General features: G+C 42.6%; 1 protein-coding gene and 1 long non-coding RNA gene across 3 annotated transcripts in view; one reads left to right on the top strand and one right to left on the bottom strand.

Annotated features, from left to right (window-relative positions):
* LOC114059681 overlaps positions 1-9076 on the bottom strand; it is a 67938-nt gene extending 58862 nt beyond the window's left edge. The window contains exons 1-3 of the long non-coding RNA XR_003571714.1: positions 8978-9076; positions 7761-7912; positions 399-448 (exon numbers count right to left, since the gene is read on the bottom strand). This is a non-coding gene — a long non-coding RNA (uncharacterized LOC114059681). The remainder of the gene's footprint in view (positions 1-398; positions 449-7760; positions 7913-8977) is intronic.
* The window catches only part of AMMECR1 (Alport syndrome, mental retardation, midface hypoplasia and elliptocytosis chromosomal region gene 1), a 92923-nt gene that overhangs the window by 16353 nt on the left and 57913 nt on the right, over positions 1-18657 (top strand). Inside the window, exon 2 of one of the 2 annotated variants that reach the window (XM_027888386.1) lies at positions 8502-9027. In XM_027888386.1, the coding sequence (XP_027744187.1) occupies positions 8502-9027 (526 nt within the window). Of the gene's footprint in view, positions 1-8406; positions 9028-18657 lie in introns of those variants that run through there. The other variant, XM_027888385.1, reaches the window with a different exon arrangement.

The raw sequence follows: 18657 nt of genomic DNA on the forward strand, positions 1-18657 counted from the left end.
TTTACTCTGAACATGTAATGCTTGGTAATTGTTCATCAAAGGGCAAATGTAATATTTTTCTTTGATAACTTTTCAGTTCTGATTTAACCAGTTTAAAGAACAAGGTTTAGAGTAAGGGTATCTTTAGAAACAGGAGTAGATTTGATAAGCTGTGTGTCTTCCATTTAAAATGCAATGAATTAGATTATCACAAGCTAGTATTTAAAAATGTGGCTGTATTATACTATAAGCATACATGCTCTAACTACAGTGATCTAACATAACAAGAACAACTATATCCCAATATACAACATTTAAAGATAGTTCAGTGAAAGACATTTCAGTATTCATGAGGTGACCACAACAGTTTTCAGGCAGCTGTTCTATTGCAATAGGAAAGTTAGAGGTGAGAGACTTACAGGTTACTGCAGGACTTGAATGTGATGACACTGGGCAGTGCGACTTTGACCTGTGAAAACAAACATAAAGTGGGCAATATAAAAACAGAAAATTCAGACACTAGGATGATTTTTTTTTTAGAGAGTTAAATACATGGGATTATTTATTAAATTATTTTCAAACTTCTTCTAAATCCCTGATCTAAGTTGAATGTTAGCTGTAAGGACCTAACCCATGAAAGGATAACCCTGAAATAATTCAGCAGTGTTTCCTTAGGTCTGATGTGCTGTGCTTGGGTTCTCTGCAATATGTCACGAGGTAGTCCCAGTCATGACATGCTCTTCAGAAATGCCAACCCAAATGAATGAATTATTGCAGAGATGCATTTAAAAAAGGAGATAGTAACAAATCCAGAATCCCATTTATAATTGGAGTCACTAGATTAATATATTTATAGATTTACTTACACGAACAGGGAGGTTTTTTTTTCATTTGAAGCATCAAGGATACGTTTCTAGTGTTAAGGATGGAAATAGTAATTTCCTCAAATCAAATGTAAAGTGTTTAAATCAAAACATGTTACCCCTGCGCAATCTCTGGCAGTCAGTAGGTTATTAGAATATTAACCATGAAGAAACCACTGAGAAAAACAAAAATGCAAACCAAAGCTCAGATGTGAGTCTTAATGATCACAGATATTTCTAGATGTTAAGGACTGGAATTTCACCTTTTATATGATTAGCAGGAAAACATCATAAGAAACAGTGTTTCCTGAATGCCATGACTCAGTTCACAATTGAAGAAATACTACTTATTTTACTCTTTAAAGTACGTTTAAATAATGACCATACTAAAAACAAAAGGTCTGCTTTTACTTGCCATAATGGCAGACTGAGTTATGGATAATGTGAAAAAAGGAATATCAGAAATAGTGATTGAAAGGAAGAGTGTACAAGAGGAGTAATAACTGCTAGGCCAAGAACTGGTGAAACTTTGCTGAGGCTTTCATGTTTATCAGCTGCTTTTTATTCAAAATGAATATAATGTGCTTATTTTATACATTAAACAACTGTGACAGAAATGATCACCCCCAGCAGGCAGCCTGAAGGCCCTTCCCTAGAGCGAGAATACAAACGTGGGAGATAAGCAGAATGAGAAGACATAAAGTTTGGTTTAATGAAATTTGTGTGGGCTGGATGTGGATCTATATAAATATCACTTTCCTTGAAAGCAGAGGATAGCTCAGGAGACCTGGGAACTGACAAATCATTCATCAATTTACAAGGGAACCTACAGGTTTAAAAGGCCGGGGTTTGAACTCATCATTCTGTAACGGTGAAATTCTATTGACCTCATTGGAGTGATTTGATTTATGCAGGTCTGAAAGGAGAACTGACTTGTGCAATAGAAAGTGCATTAGAAAATACTGTGTTGGAGAACAGGCATTCTACCAAAAGGAAGCAGTAAAACTAATGAATGATATTATTCAGAAACTTGCAGCAGTTGGGGTTCAGGCTTGCCGGTCTCTTTTCCTACCACACTCAAAAAAGAATTTGCTGGGCTGAATATGTGAAAGCAGAGAGGGGTGAGGGTGAGAGGTGACTCCAAAGTACTGGGAGCATCAGCCCTGCTGGGGCTGCACTCACAAACTGTCAATGATGAAAGCAACAACTGCAATGAGCAGGGTTTTACTGCAGCCCTGCTGGCTTTTTGCCACCGAGGGTAACACCTGCTATTAACTAACATTCTATTTATATCTCAAGTCTCTTTTAAGACAATGTATTTAGTGCTTTTAGCAGTTACAAATTGATATGCTGAAGGGCCAGCACCTTTATGGCAGGAAAATGGCATTTGTCAACTTTTTCTTTGTGCAGAAAAAGAGAAAGATAAGTGCACCAAAGTGACATAAATGGTGATTTTATTAAACCAGTTACAGAAAGGAGGATCAACATTTCATTCAAGGTGACATGTACAGATCAGAAGCGCTGGAAGATATAAGGTTAAGTAATTTGGGCATGGAGTATAAAGAATGCTGATACTTCTAGAGAAAAAGGAAAAAAAATACAGTCAATAAATAGCAATATGTTACAATACTGAAGAAGGAGAAATACTTATGAGTGCTATGCACATTTTTAGAAGCTGCAATAGTCTACTGTAGCTAACAAACATTCTTTCAAAGCAATAGCCAAAGTATTTCATTAGGTGAGGCTAAAACCTTCCAATATCAAGTGATTAGATGTTCCCACCTGGAACAGCGGCAGCAGTTCTTGGCCATCTTAAGATTCACAGATTCTATTATAGAAGTTAGAATGGTAAAGGGCAAGCAGAAGGACTCACAGAGTTTTTACTGCTCACAAAGATTAAAGAAAAATGTTCCTCAGTCTCTGGAGAAAAGAACAGTATATCTCATTTCTCAGAAAGGAACATGACAGGCAGCTTCAGTGCTATCTGAGCAGTGCAAAATGCCAGAGCCAGGGAGCATGAACCTGAGCTGAGAACTGGCCATTAGAAGAATGGAGGTGGAATTCCTTCACACCAAAAGCTAGATAATATGTGCAAAACGATAGCAAAAGCAGCAGCCAGAAGAAATCGAATTATTTCACAAGAAAATTAAATAACATCTGAAAAAGGAAGCTCAAACATCAAAATCTATGCCTGTTGTCTTCCTTACATGGAAGCATTTCTGTCACCCTTATCAATTAACATTGTTAACAATCAATTAGTATTGTTAATCCTTTTCTGAAATTTTTTCTCCTTGCACTAACTAAATTTATAGGAAAGTTTTTGGTGTTTTTATATGAGATATTAAATCAAGTGTGGGCCACTTGGGATGGTTAAAGGTCTAGTGCAATTCTTAGGAATAAACAGGCATGTTATTGTGGTGTCCTGACCAGATTTTAATTCTTAGCAAAAAATCACTACACATTCCATCCTCCTAATTCATTCATTCTTTTGAAAATTAATGATTACATTTTCTAATACACCTCAATTTCTGTGTTGTATTTGACTGTTGCCAGGGTTGATCAGGGGTGTCTGTATGACTGCACTGGAGACACCCATACATTTTTCTAATTAACTTAAACCACTTCAAGCTCTGGCTCTTCAGAAGTGAGAAATGCTATTAATACATATTGCTCTACAGTGGTGGAAAATATTTTGTGAAGGAGACCAACCACAAACAGCCAAGTCAAAAAATATGTCCTCAGGCTTATTATTAATGTATCAGCTAGCATAAATCACTGGAGCTCCACTGACCTCAATGAAGCCATGGTGAATTTATACTGAGAATACAGCTATGTAAGCCACATCTTCTTTTATCACTGCACAATGGAAAAATACATTCAAAAAGGATAGGATATTGCATTAACATAATATCTGAGGAGCATTCCAGATCACAGAATTAACTGAAAAGAATTCCATTAAAAAGCTACTACAATTCTCACCTTTCATTTATTCCCTCTCACCTTTCATTTATTCCAAGTGCTTTGAACTTCAGGTTTTTAACTTAATAACTTTTCTGATTCCATTGACACAATTAATGTTTTTATCTCTAGTTCAAAAACTGTCCAGTCCCAGATTATTTACTTTGATAAATAACATTTTAGAATGTGTGGTGATTTTTTGCTTTTCTTGTTTGTTTGCTTTGGGAGGTTCATTTGGTGAGAGCTTTTGTTTGATTGTTTGGTTTGGGTGTTTTGGTGAGGTTTTTTTAACAAACTAATGCCCAGTTTTGCAGTGCAACAGGACCAAACCCTAAATTTATTTGTGTAAGAGTGAAAAATGTCTGTAAAACAATAGTAATTTTAAAATAACACAGATTGGATTCACAGTATGGTAAAATTATAACACAGCTCATAACATGAAACAGGGCCAGGATTCCAGTAACACAACATGTGAGGACCTTTTGTCTGCTGGCTGGTATCACATCCTGAGATGATTTTTGTACAAGATTTTTTAGAAGAGACTTCAATAGGGGTTTGATATATGGAACAATAGCAGGATATGGCCTCTAACTGGTAGGAACAATTGCTGTTCTCAGACATGTGCAAGTTAACTTTCATTAACTTTATTGGATTTTGTGCACACTTTCTGGCCTAGATTCAGTGCTGCATCTAATTTCTCCTGGGGACAGCTGAGACAGGGATGGTACTGAAGAACAGTAACTACTCTGTCTAAGCAGAATATACCAAGGAAAACTCACATGAGTCTCTAGAGTGTGATAGAACAGTTTGGGAATAATGTGAGAAAGCAATACAGGCAAACCCACTTTCTTCCCAGCTCCACTCATAATGCCTTGTAGGCTGCAGGGCAAGGGAAGAGTTGCCTAGACTGGCTCCACAATGGGTGGAAACTCCAAAGGAATTTTCAGCATGTAAATCTTTCAGTTTTATGGCAGGCCCATCCAAAAAAATTCATTATTATGGGAAGATACAAAGACAGAATTTAACCTTTGCATTTTGGAATATGTAAGATTCTTTTCTAGAATAATAACTAACTCCATAGACTTGCTGTTTACATTGCTCAAGTTTTGATGTTGTTGAGGGTTTTTTTTATAAAATTATTTGTGGTATAATGTTTTCTTTAGTTCTAAGAAAGTAGAATATTAGATGTTTCCCTTTCTTTCATTGCCTGGCTCTGGTTTTTCTACAGTCTCAAGTATAAACTAATTCCCTTCCTGTTCAAGGCCCTTTATTTTTCCTCAACTGGTTTTCTTCACCTATTATTTAAAATTCAAACACTTTTGTTATTTATGACAGTTTCCACATAAATATGAGCAATGTTGCTTTAGGCTCCATCTTCTAATTTTTCAGTAGCACTGTTTAAACTGCCCAAGGCCATTAATTCACAATTTTGTGTAGCCACTGCAAGAGGCCAACACAGACTTTTGTGCAGCCCTCTGATAAACCAGACTGGAGAACTGATTTGGCTCAAAAATAATTGAGGGAAAAGAGTGTTTTCCAACTTGATCTTCTGCCTCACATCTGCACAAACAGCTGCATGAACACAACAGAATGGGTGGGGCAGGAAGGAGAACAATTAGCTGAGGTAGAGCTGCTTAAACCAACATTACTAGTCCTGCAGAATTGCACATGGAACCAGAGCCTAAATGTGCTATTTTAAGTACCCTTTTAAATCCCTCACCTATGACAGTGCCTATTAAAAGAATTGGTACTAATAAGGCAAGGATTATATCACTCCTGCTTACCGATGGAGCCCAATTTTGGATCATTGTTTTCTTGTTCTCGTTGATTTGTCTTTTAAGTAGATTGAAGGATACTGAGAACATAAATCACCTTTTAGGCCACTTGAGAACAATCTGACTTCTGCTACAGTCAGTGCAAATTTGACCCCGGATTCAAAAGGAATTGGATTATGTCTGTTAGGATATCATTTCCCCCAGATACCAGTCATTCTGATTTTCTCGTTTAGGAAGGGCAATCCTTCAGAGGAGGTTTGGATGACTGAGAAATATCTTTCTACAAACAACTCTGTTTTCCTTGCAATAATTTCTTTGACAGCTCTTTTCGAGAGTAATGGTTGTGATTTTTAATTAAAACATTAATTTTAATCTCTTCCTTGTAATAAGTGACAATACTGAAATCACTGGGGCTTTAGAACATGAGGTGAGCAATAGTGCTAAACAGCTGGAGTCATAAAGGAGAGCTACATCACACCTCAATTAAACTGACCTAATTGCACTTCCATTCTGACTCTGCTTGTACTGCTAAAGAGTTTGGTTTTATATGGAATTCACTCAGTATATTTGACTGCATGTGAGACACAACCAACAAGTCATCAACCAACAGGAGAGAATGTGCTAAAGTTAGCAAAGTAGAGAAGTACCATGTAGATTAAGAAACGGAACATATTCAGGGTTCCTTGGAATCAGAAATGTAAAGGCACCCAAGACTTGCAAAGGGCCAATGAAACACAAGTTGCAGTGAACTGAAACGATCTCATCCAAAGAATAAATGCTTTTTCAAATATGAATGGACAGTTTTCATTGAGCTATGAAAAATGTTTTGTGAGTCTGCAGTTCTCTCCACCTCAAGATATTCAATAATATAATTGTGTCTTTCTGACTCCACTAATTTCCACAGTTGAGTTTGTATGTTCATTGTTGTCTTTACAGAGAGATTTGGTATGCTTGGTACTGTACTGAGGTAAAATAGGAGCACAACTATAGGTAAACACAACAAAGAACATCTGCAGGAGTGGAAAAAGGTGTTTTTAAAAGATAAGTAATACATGTAGTTTAGCCTCTCATTCAAGGACCATTACAATACAATATTTAATCAAAAAGTTATGCCTATGCATTATCAATAGTCTTGATATTGCATAAGGATTATCAGTCCTAGCTCTGAGACTTACACTGAACCTTTCAAACATCTGTCCCTGTGGAGTGAATGATTTATATTTGTGTCTGTACCACAAGCTTTTGCAATTACTTAATATTTTTATAAATAGTAGTGTTAAATAATGCAGGATGGTAAAAAAAAATTAGAAAAAGACAGAATTCAATACCTGGAGAAACTATTTTCCCAAAAGCAACAGAAGGTGTCACTGCTAACTGATTTTAAACAAATGAATCCCTAAGGAGAAAACACTGCCTTTGTTTTGAAAGAAACTTGCAAGTTGTTTGAGAGAGGGAAACTGGGTTCCCTTCACAACTATTCTCCAGCTCCAAACATAAACATTACACTTAAAAATGGAAAAGACTGCTTCACACCATCTAATTCTTCTCCTTTCTGCTTGCTGTATTCCCTGCAGCTGTTTCACCTCAGGCTATGATTCACAGTCAAAGCAAGAGGAGTTTAGGCCCGGATTTGGACAGAAACCCTCAAAGGGCTTTTTAACCCATTAGTATTAGCACTCTAGGAATTGGGGATTTTCTCTTCAAATCCATAAATTAAGATCCAGCCAAAATTAAGATCATGAGGATATTGGATAAACCATTTCCAACAAGAAATGTAAAACTGAGTCTCTAAGTAGTCTGTGACTGAAAACTTTTTCTATACTGTACTCTAGCTTGGCTAACGGCTCTCTGTCTCTCAAAACTTGGGATATTATTTTAACTCGATGTAGCAGTCCTTGCCCCTTGTCTTCCTTGATACTGTAGTGTTGCTATTCTATGTTAAACAGCTGTTACATCCCATGCCAGAGATGGCTGCATAACACTGACGGGTGAGGTGTTATTTTCCAAATGTATACATGGAGACAGATTTTGAAGGACTTTACGGCTCTTTGCAAGCCTCTCCGTAAATTCAGATATATCTGTATGTGAGGCTAACGCAAAACAGTAATATAAAACACATTTCCCTTGCCACCCTTGTAGCTTGATAAGCTTAATTTTAGATGTCTGGAGGACAGCAGGAACTCACATCCTTTTTCCTCTGGCCTTCCTTTCCCTAGAGGTCTCTCCCGGGCTGCAGGCACTCAGGGCCACGCTCTCACCGGGTCAGGGCTGCTGGCTCTGTAGCTGCGGGCCTGCACTCTCAGCTGCTATTTATTGGTTGTGAAGCAATTGCCAATGCTGTAATTAAAAAAAAACATATATATATATATGAAATATAATATACACATAAAGCCCGTGGCTTTTAGCCATCAGGACTGCATGTTTAATAGGTGCATCCAAGCACTCTGCAGGCTCCCAGCCTGGCGGCTCCAACACAGCCCTCCCCCCCCACTCTTCCCCAGAGAAAGGCATCTCAGGTCACTTGAATTATTTAGCGAGGTGTTTTTAACCATCTCAAGGGCTTTGCTCCTGCCGTGCGGCGCCTGCAAAGCTCGGGTTTGTGGGTTTATTTTTTTTTTTTATTATATTTTTTTTAGCACGCGAGGTGGAGTTGCTCCACTTCCCTGGCAGAAGGAGGAGATAAAGGGCGGAGGGAAGGAGGAAGGGGGGGGGGAGAAGACGAGAGGGGAGGCTCGGCGTGTGGAGGGGAGGGGAGGGGAAAGGCCGCCACACCTGCGGGCCGCGCTGCCCCCTCCACCCCGGCCTTGCCCGCCGGGGCCGCTCACCGGGTCACTCTAACGCAGCTCTCTCTCTGTCTCTCCTCCCCACCCTCCTGTCCCTCCCGCTCCTCATTCATCGCTCCCTCTCCCGCCCCCTCCCCGTGCAGGCGGAGCGGGCGCGGCAGGAGGCGGAGCGGGCCGCCGCACGTCCCCCGGCCGGCCGGCCGGCCCCCCCGCCATGGGTCGGAAGCGCTGCGTGGGGGGAGACGGCTCCAAGATGGCGGCGGGTTGCTGCGGGGTGAAGAAGCAGAAACTCTCCAGCTCCCCTCCCTCGGGCTCGGCCGGCCCGGGCGGCGGCGGCGGCGGCTCCCACTGCGGCGGGGCGGCGGCGGCGGGGGGCGAGCCGGGGGCGCTGCCCCCGCCGGGGGGCCCCCGCCTGAACGGCCTCGGGGGGCTGGCGGGGGGCGCCGCCGGCTGCGCCCTGTCCCCGCCGCTGCCGCCCAGCTGCGGCGGGGGCCCCGCCGGCCTCTCCCCGCCGTCCGCCTCGCTGCTCGCCTCCCCCGGCTCCGGCGGGCCCGGCTGCAGGAAGATGGTGGTGTCGGCCGAGATGTGCTGCTTCTGCTTCGATGTGCTCTACTGTCACCTGTACGGATACCAGCCCCCGCGGAGCCCCCGCTTCACCAACGACCCATAGTGAGTATCGCCGCGACCGCCCGCGTGGGCGCCTCGTGCGCGCCCGTCCCGCCCGGCTCCCCCCCGGCCGGGCGCCCTCCCTTCCCTTCCATTCCCTCCCTCCCTCCCCGCCGGCTCCCGCCTCCCGCCCGGCACCTTCCCCGCTGCCGCCGCCCGGCCGCTGTCCTCGCCTGGCCTCGCGCCTGTCCCGCGGCCCGGCCCGCGGGCGCCCCCGCTCCCCGGAGCCGCGCTGCCCTCCCGCGCCCGGCTCGCCCCGGGGAGCGCCGCGCTGCCCGCCCGCTCCGTGACCCCTGACCGGCCCCTCTCGGCCCGGCGCGCTGGTGGCATCTCCCCCCCGTGATCCCTGACCCGGCAGCGCCCTGCTCCGAGCAGCCGCCTTTGTGCCACGCTCCGGGCTCCGCGGCCGCCTCTGGCCGCCGCTCCCCGCTCCTGGGCTCTGTTCAGGAGCGCCCGAGTTGCCCGCTCCCCGCCTGTTTCACCAGTAGTCCTTACTGGGACCCCTTCACTAGTCAGCCTTCCGCTGTCCATGTGTTCTGCATGAGTGCGGGCCTCTCCTTCACCAGTGCTGGATGGTGAGTACAGTGTCAGAGCCCTGTCGTGCGAATCCCAGATTTGTGAGCACTGGTGTACCTGTACGTTCCCTGTGCCAGGCACTCGTAAAGGCTACTTTGGTCTCAAACTGTGCAGAGTCCTTGCTTTGTAGCGACTCCTGAAGATCACCCAGTGTTAGACATCCCGAGTCCCCGAGTAATCCACCACATCAAATTCCCGGAGTTTTGAACAGATCACATAAACACCTGTTACTCCCATCCTCCCTCTGCCTCCCAAGCTTCCTTGCAAGAGTGTCCACCAAGGGCCTGTTTCATTCCCATCCCTGGCCACTCTTGTTCAGTGTTTGTTGCCCCACCGCCTTCGGAGGTGACCCGCCAGGATGGTGGTGCCCAGCATGTCAGCACCTGCAGCTGCCTGCACCGGGGAGCCGGGCGTGCTGCTGCAGACAGAGCTCAGACACTCCAGGGAGCAACTTCTCTCTGACGGGAAGTTACTTCCTCTCAGCTGGGATGAGTTACTGAGTCGCTGCATGTTCCGAGTCCGTTTGAGTGCAAAGTTAACCTAAGGGGTTGTGGAAATTGAGTTTCCGCTGCTTTGCTTTGCTTTTAAATGGGATGGAGCTCATGTGGTGCGTTTCCAAGCTCCAGCTGAGACTCGAGTGCACTGGTCCACCAAAGTGCATGTCACTTCTTTCCTCTTATGTATAGCATGACTATTGAGTCTGTGAGAACCTGTGCTTTATCAGTAATTTATGAATACGATGTTTTGTGTATGTCCTAGACCCTTGTGCACCCTCACCAATGCAAATGGTTATCATGTAGTCTGTATTTCATTGATGAGATGTAGTGTATGCTTCTCGGTGTTTAAAAATGTGATGTATTAATGATCTTATTTGTAGTCCTTGCTGTTCTAACACCCAGGATCTATACATCTCTTGCATACTTTCAGCTGCTGTCATGACAACCCAGCTCTGTGGATTCCTACTTAACCTGCCACCCCAGCAAGTCTTCCCTATATGCTCTTCATAACTCCTATGTGATTTCATCAGAGTACCAATAATGAAAGGAGGGCAGGGAGACTCCACTGTGAGTTTCTTTACCCAGGTCTTTTGCAAATCCATGTCTGTCCTTTTGTAGATACCAACTGTTTAGGAACTGCTGGTCTGAGTAGCCATTTTGCTGTGCATTGTCCTGTGTCTGTTCTCCATCCCAGACCACTATAGGTTGCAACATCAGCTTTGTGCCGTCTCACTCTTTCGTTGCTGTAAGAGAGTTGAATTCTGTCTGTGTCCCTCTGTAACAATATTATCTTGGTGTTGTGTTGTTTATTTGTATTGCAGAATGTTTAGTTGAACAGATTAGTGCTACTGTCTGTTTTATTAGTGAAGAAAACTGAGGCAGGGGTGAAGATCTCAACACAGAAATGTTTTCCATTAAGCACTTTTATTGCTCTTAGTAAGCAATAGATCACTTTTTTTTCCTCCCACTTCTTACTTTAACAAGAACACGAGAGCAAATCAAGTAAAATTGTTTGAATTCTTCTGAAATTCATGTGTGTGCTTACGTGTTCTTAAGATTTAGTTTCTAGACTTGGTGAAAAGTTGGTTCGTCAATGGACTTGTGAAAATGGCACTGCCATTTAAAATTAGTAATTAATTTAAAATTAGTAATGTCATTTCTGCTTATTCCCATGCCTGTGCCAGCATGGATAATCTGATGATAATTTTATAGTTTTCCCTTGTTACTTTTTCAGAGTTTGGTTCTCTCTTGATCGTTGCGTGGCTTCACAAACACTTGTGCCCGCACAAGTGTGAGGTGGGAATAAGCAGACAGATGGCAGAACTGCTGCTTTCAGCAGCCTTGTGAGCTGATTATGTTTGTGCAGTTGGGGGAAGCAACTTTGAAAAAGTTGTTCAGTATTGCATGTGAAATTCTAGGTCGGTGAATAAATTGCTCCTGCGAGGTGTTCAGAGGCAGCATGGTTTCCTGCATTCTCAAGATTTGCAGGCGGTCTTATCGGTAACTGGGTAGCTCACACAGATAGGATGTTGACTTTGAAGCTGAGCTTCATCCTATACAGCAAAAAAAACCTGAATGAGAACTGGCGTTTTTTTAGTGAATGTGTGTTGTAGCTTTCTGCCTTGAATGCTTTTGGAGGTTTTGCCCATAGACTGAAAGATCTGTTCCAAGAGTAGTAGTCTAAAATAAGGGGTTGTGTGTGAATTTTAGAATTATTTTTTTTTAATTACATTAATTACAGGGAGGATGAAAGACCTGTGAGCGAGTATCCTGACACAAACATGACTCATGTTCCTTGCAGGTCTTTGAACAATGGAACTGGGCACGATCAAAGAAAAGCAGGTGGCTGAATCACTTGGACAAGGGGTTCTGGCGTGTTGTCTTTAGAACAAAACCTGCTTGTGACACCTCCAGGTTTTTTGAACTTGTTGGTGCCAAGATGAGGACAGCGTCAGAGCAGGGAATCCAAGGCAGTTATTAGGAACAAGTGCAGATGCCTGTTTTGAGAGGGCGCAGGGTTTGGATTTAGGACAGCCCATACATGGAAGAAATCGTTGGCATTTTCCTGTCCCTGCAGTTCCAAAAGCACAGAGAACGGGGTGTTGGTCATGGGTATTGCGAGGGAGCTCTTGGGTTGGAGAGGGTGACTCATGGAGTCAAAAGAAGATAGCTGGAAGATACTGAATCTCTCCAGCAGTGTTCTGGCGAGAGTAGGCTCAGTGAGTCCTTCCAGCCATGGGCTTTCTTTCCTCTTATAAGCTCCATTGATCTGTTGACATTTTATTCCGTCACTCTTTAACTGAAAAACTTTCTCCTGCCTGTAATTTCACTTCGAGTTGCTCTCTAAGGTACCCTTTCCTTTCTTCATGGCATATGTTCTGAAGGGCATACGTTTTGCTTCTACCAGTGTGATGGCTCTCAAACTACGTGTGCCAATGTGATGAAGAAATTATCCTGGAGGTGTGGACACTGATAGAAAGTTTGAAAATTGCTGATCCAGACAAAGTGTCATTCAGACGCTGTTTGATGAGTAAAGTTACTGAACACTGCAGTTGTTCAGGAGCAGATTTCCTAGAAGTATCCATAGAAATTAATTGTAAGAGGAAGAGTTGTAAAAACATTTTAGCCTGCTCATTTAGGGAGAAGGAAAACTGAGGAGACTGGTTTTCCTGTGTTCCTTACCTTTCTGACTAGTAACTTGCATATCTTTATTTGCTTTCTGGTTTGGTCTTATGCAATACACTCCATGCCACCATGAGCAGTGCAAACAATATCATGTCCTTTCTTCCATTGTGGAGGTGGAGAAGGACTGCCCCCAGTGTGAAGGGACTCACCACTGTTTTTCTTCTAGTAGGAAAGTGTTTGAGTGGCAGTGCAAGAAAGTTGTGACAAGATGGGAAGGGTAACTGTGTGAAGAGGAGGTCAGTTGAAGCTGTGCTGTGGGGAATGAGGAGTTTTTTCTTAAAGAGTCTCACATCTCTGCTCCTTCCTTTGGCACACAGAAATCACCTGTGAGTTTTTGATCCTGCACAGTGTCTGCCTCAAGCTCTTCAGCTTGCCTGCTTTAGTGTCAACATCTTTGTGGGGAAGACTGCCTAGCAGTCCAGCAGGCTCTTTTGTCAGTAGTTTGCTTTTTATAGTCCCTTCCTGAAGGTTGCCTGCTAGCGAACAGGATTAATTTATTGGTGACCACTTGTACTTGATACGATTTGAAGGGGGAGTCCTTTGTTCCACTCCTGTCATCTGGCACTTGGCAGCCAAAAGCAAGAGTTTGCAGCTGGAACGGCTCATGTGGCCTGTGCCCTGCTCCCCATCTGGCTGAGCAGCTCTTGGGAAAGATGTTTACCACCAGTGCCTTACATCAAATGCCTGGGTGATGGCTTGCTCACATCCCTCTGGTCTGGCAGGGGGATGTGCCAGAGGCATGAGGTGGTGTCTGTAGCTGGCCGGCATTCCTGGGCTGGATCTGGTGCTCTAGGGAAGTTGACAGCCCTGTGCACGTGTGGAAGCGTTGCTGGCTACCACGTTCTTTGTCACAGGAACAAACTGCATAGCTTGACCATCTTCTGTGATTGAAGGCCCCTGTATTAAAATATTTTCTAGGTGATAGCCAGTTTTCTTAAAGATCTAGCTTGGAAATTTACCTGTTCCTTTCTATGTTGATGACTTGTAGTATTTTGCAGCAACTGTTCATTTGGCTACAGGACAGAGATACAAATATACTGCCATGTTCAGTCTCTGACCTTTGTATTTAATTGCGTTTTCAGGTCTGAGATCTGTTAATTTACATAATCTGGAAGGATATGGGGTAGCAGTTCTACACTAGCTTAATATTTTGTTCCTGAAGTTTGGAAACATTTCAATTCAGTGCAGTTTAAAAATACAGTTAGCTAGTCTTGTGCCTGTTAGTTTTCACACTCTCAAAGTTGTGATTCTGCTCAAAGTGAGTGGAACTTGACCCTGTAGTAAAGAAACAGTTCTAGGGTTTGTTACTGGACATGGAATTTTTTTCCTTACGTACTGTGTCTTGATAATATGTTGGTATTAGTGGTAGCAAACTGCTGGTAGTTGTCTGATCCTTTCTTTTAAGCATTGAAGAACGATTAGGCTTCTCTGTAGATGTCTACATATGCTAACACGGACATGTAAATAAAAGTGTTATGGCTTGCAGTTGATAGGATTTCATGCTTTCTCAATTTCTTGTTTCTTGGCTGCTGCCCGACTTCCTGTTTTAGTCTCTACAACTTACTGTAATGTTTAAAGTTGGAACCTTGTGCTTGACTCCTTGCTTGCTTTACTGTATGTTCCTTTACAAGCATTTTTGTGAAACTTTGCCTGGAAGCTTACCAAGCTATGAATTTCATATTGTCTTAAAAAAACCCCAACAATATTCCCAACTTCCTCTGCAGTTCCTACTCAGGGTTGGGCTGTACCTATTGACACTATTAGTCTTGATGCCAGAAGTTTGAAGTCTTGTTGTTTCTCTGCAGGACTTGGTTGTGTGGCAGTGGAGACTTACACTGTTGTGTGGCAGACTCTGTGCAATAATTTGTATTTATTGTCACACTTGAACATTACACAACAGCTATAATGATTGCTTGGTCATGGCTAAAGATCAACACCAGTCACAAAACAAAAAAAACACAGCAAGGAAACACACAGGGAAGTGTTCTTTCATGTCTGACTTTATTCTGGATTTCATGTCTACATCACGTACATTTGTATAAGCTTTAGTATTTTCTTCTGGCTTAGCAGGGTCTTTACTGTTGAATGTTAAATGTTGGAATATGAAGTGTTTTTTTCAGAGTGGCATTCTGTGGTAGGCGCTTTTAAAATACAGTGCAGTAGAAAATGTGTATTTTGGCTGCTGTTGGCAGGGCTCAGCAGGGAATTCCCAGCATATTTGAAAGCGGGACTGGTGAATGTATCTTGGTGCAGCAGAGGGGGAAAAGGGATTAAGTTGCATAGCTTCAGAAAGAACTTGCCTTTGCCAGTGTGTTCATCTTCTGATGTGACTGGAGAATGGAGAAAATAATGCCGTGGTAGGCTCCAAATTAAGTTAACTGTAATTTGAGGGCTTTTTCCTTAATAAGCTTATTTTAGTTGTCTGTTTTTATGTCTAAATGAGGTAGTTGGTGTTAGTACAGGAGATCACATTACTGATAGACCGAAGGATGGACGCTGGTTTGGTTTGTTCAGCTAAAAGCAGTCACCACAAAGTTATAATAAATGCTCTGATTCTCTGCAGTACCAGTTCTGCAGAAGGTGATTGTTCTCATCCCCCCTGTAGGGTGAGGAGGAGTCAGTAACCACCTCTCCCTGTGCCATCAGTCTGGTCATTCATTTTTATTACCTCCTTTGGTTTAGTTACATTCGTCTTTTGTCATATTTTCTTTTACTCTGTCTTGTACTTTATCTTCCCAATAAAGATTTCCATGCCAAGTCAAATTTTGACATTGTTTTTGACATTTAACCTGTCTGCCTCTGAGAAAAATATGTTTTTTGTCTAGATTTGGCTTACTTCACATGTGCACTGCCTTTAATATTCTTTGCTAGAAATTGTTGAGGGGTTAATGATTTAAGAGTATCAATATTTTGACTTGCTCAAAGAGTGTGCAGTTCTGTCTCCTCTTTAGCTGTGAGTTGAATGATGTTGTCTCTTAGGACACTTTTATAATTGTAATGTTGTCTAGAATTGAATACTAAACCAAGAAATTTAATGTTTGTACTTTTTTGTTGTTGACAATTAAGAGGTAACCAGGAAACAAGTTTGGAACCCTGCTACCTCATTTGGCTTAGTTTACAGATCTAGACTGTGACCACTCAATGAATGACATATATTTATCTAGTCCATAGTTTTTGGTTCTCAAAGACTCCTGCCATAATTAATGGAGCAAGCTCAGAATGCCAGTCTGTCTGTTTTTACATTAAGTACTTGTTTAGAGTTAACTGCAGGTTTTCCATAGCATCAAATTATTGTCTTCAGAAGAAATGTTAGTTGTTTGAGCCATACGCTGGTGAATTATGTGGCAAGAGTTTCCATGGAAGGCAGGAAATATGCAAATTATTTAAAAATAATAGTAGACTAATCAGAGTTTGGCCAATACAGAAACTGTTGCTAGGCTGGAGGCCAAAACAAGTCCAGTCAGGCCCTGACCCTCATTAGCAAAGCATTACGAAAATGCTTGACCTTTTTTTGATGTTTATGCTCCTATGGAGTGAGATATTATATTGGTACTCAGTTTAGCATTGCAAAGTTTACATTTAAATAACAGGATGGGGCAGCTCTGCTGCGGTGAATCAACGCGTTCTCAAAAACACGTCCTTGATAACAAAGCCTGTTGGGGTGTGCAATAGCCCTCAAATGGAATGTGGCTGTTTAGCTGGTCCAGTGCTGCCTTTCCTTACTGTTTGGCAGGGCTGTGGTATATGCTGAGTGACCCAAAGCTGTGGTGGTTTTCAGTCCAGCATTGTAAACAACAGTCGGCATCTTTCCTGGGCTACTTGTGTAACGTTTTCAGAAGCCCTTCGTTTTCATAACTGGGGTGTTGGCAAAAAGGATCAGTGTAAAGGCTCCATTACTTAAGTGGGATACCTCCCTGCTTCATTGGCCAGAAACATGTCTTTGATGAGGTTGTTGTTTGGTGGTTTTTTTGCATTTGTCACATATCTTCAGCACTGCTGCTGTCCCCTAACAGATTGTGTCTGGGCCTTACAGGATATGCCTTAAGTTTTTATAATCTGACTGGGCTTTGAAAGCTTCCTGGAAGGCAGTGCTTGTTGTGAGTACGTGGATATTGCTTTGCCACACTGAGGATTGCAGCCAGGGTTATTAAAGTGCTAATTTCAGGAGAATGACATCTTACAGAATGCAGAGCGGCTCCGTGGAGCTGTGGCAAGGTCACTGGGACAGCAGCCACGCAGAGATCTGTGCGTCTTCCCAGAGCACTTGTGTTTCTGTCTTATAAAGAGCGAGTTTTCACAATCCTTAATTGTAGATAAAATGTCACTTTATGGCTTTCTCTTCCATTAGGCTTGAACTCTGGGACATTTTTGGCGAGGTTGGGCCTTGCCAAAAAGGGCTGTAGTTAATTGTAGTAGATGAGCCATAGGCATAAAACACTTCCCCTGTTTTCCATGTGGCACTTTGTACAGAGATAGCAATTGTGTGGGTGAAGCTTAAGAGTTCATGAGTTTCAGGTGTATAAAAAGGTATGTGATCCTCCACTGATGGACGGCAGTGTGGGCCAACTAAGGAAATCTGGTTGCTTCCAGCCCCTTTTTCCAGGAGACTGAAAGAATATAAGAATTGGCTGCCACACCCAATTTTTCTCAGTAAGTGAGTACAAGGATAAGTTCAGCTGCCAGTGAATGGCAAGTTTGCAAGGCAGTTTTTTTCTGTATAAATAAACATTCCAAAAGATTGACTTTTTTGGGAAGATGGTGTGCTGGATAGACATCCCTTGTAAGCTTTATAAGGAGGGAAAAAACATTTTTGTAGTCCTCAGGACCTTGACCGCCACATTAAGCAGGCAGTGAAAGTTCTGCACCCACCTTCTCTAAGCAGTGTTTCTGCAGAAAGATTGCTGGAGGCAGGTTGAAAAACCCACAAAAAAGGTATAGTGGAGGAAGAAGCCCTCTTCAAAGAGTGCTGCAGTGCCTGAAGGGAGGTGAGTAGTTGCAAATGAAGTATCTCTTAAGCATGAAGGGAAAAAGCTTCAGCAAGGCATTGGCCCAGAAGAAAAACTGCAAGCCAAGCAATAGAAGGGAGGTTCTTTTTGTGCAGTGTTGTACAAGCACTTACCCAAACTCTGAAGAAGCAAATGAGCATCCAAATGGAAATGTAATATTAAAACCAATCCCTGTTTAAGATGCTGATAGAATGTGGATTTGTAGTAATTAGACTCACTCTTCCTTAAGAAATAGGGGCGGGGTTCTGGCTCTGGTTCTGTTCAACTAAAATTGATGAGGTAGAGAAGAGGCACACATGGCAGAAATCAGAAATCTTATGTGGGATACTTCTCACCATAATATTAGAATTCCTGTAAAATACTGGGGCTAAAAGTGCAAGGAAGAAAGATTGATGCTGTTCATTTGGAAGGAATGCTGCATAAAACCAAGCATTAAAAATGAAGTGTTATAAAGAAACATAAATAGAACACAAATTACCTTTCTCTTAATTCACAGAGAAAAGATTGAAGTGAAAAAAGTATTCCTGTGTACCCTTACAATTGCAGTCTCTTTTTACCTCAGGGATGAATTATTGCAGTTTGCTGTGCTTGGACAGCTTGGGCTTTTAACGTAGAAATCTAAGCCACTGCAAAAAGTAGCTCCCAGGAGTATCTCTTCTTGGGAGAATATGAAATCTGTCCTTCAGGTTATTTGGTGATGGCAGCTTCTCTTGGTTGTTGTTTGTTTGTTTGTTTGTGGTTTTTTTTGTTTGGTTGGTTTTTTCCTTTTGGAGGATTTCAAGAATGTTAAGTTTCTTTACATATGTAATGTTGATGGTGTGGAATAACCTACTCAAAGACTACCTACTACCCTATGCCATTCTGCTAAT

The sequence above is a fragment of the Empidonax traillii genome, unplaced genomic scaffold, assembly GCF_003031625.1.
Source record: "Empidonax traillii isolate 1590-97213 ecotype Southwest subspecies unplaced genomic scaffold, ASM303162v1 scaffold237:size1322474, whole genome shotgun sequence".
Classification (NCBI taxonomy): domain Eukaryota; kingdom Metazoa; phylum Chordata; class Aves; order Passeriformes; family Tyrannidae; genus Empidonax; species Empidonax traillii.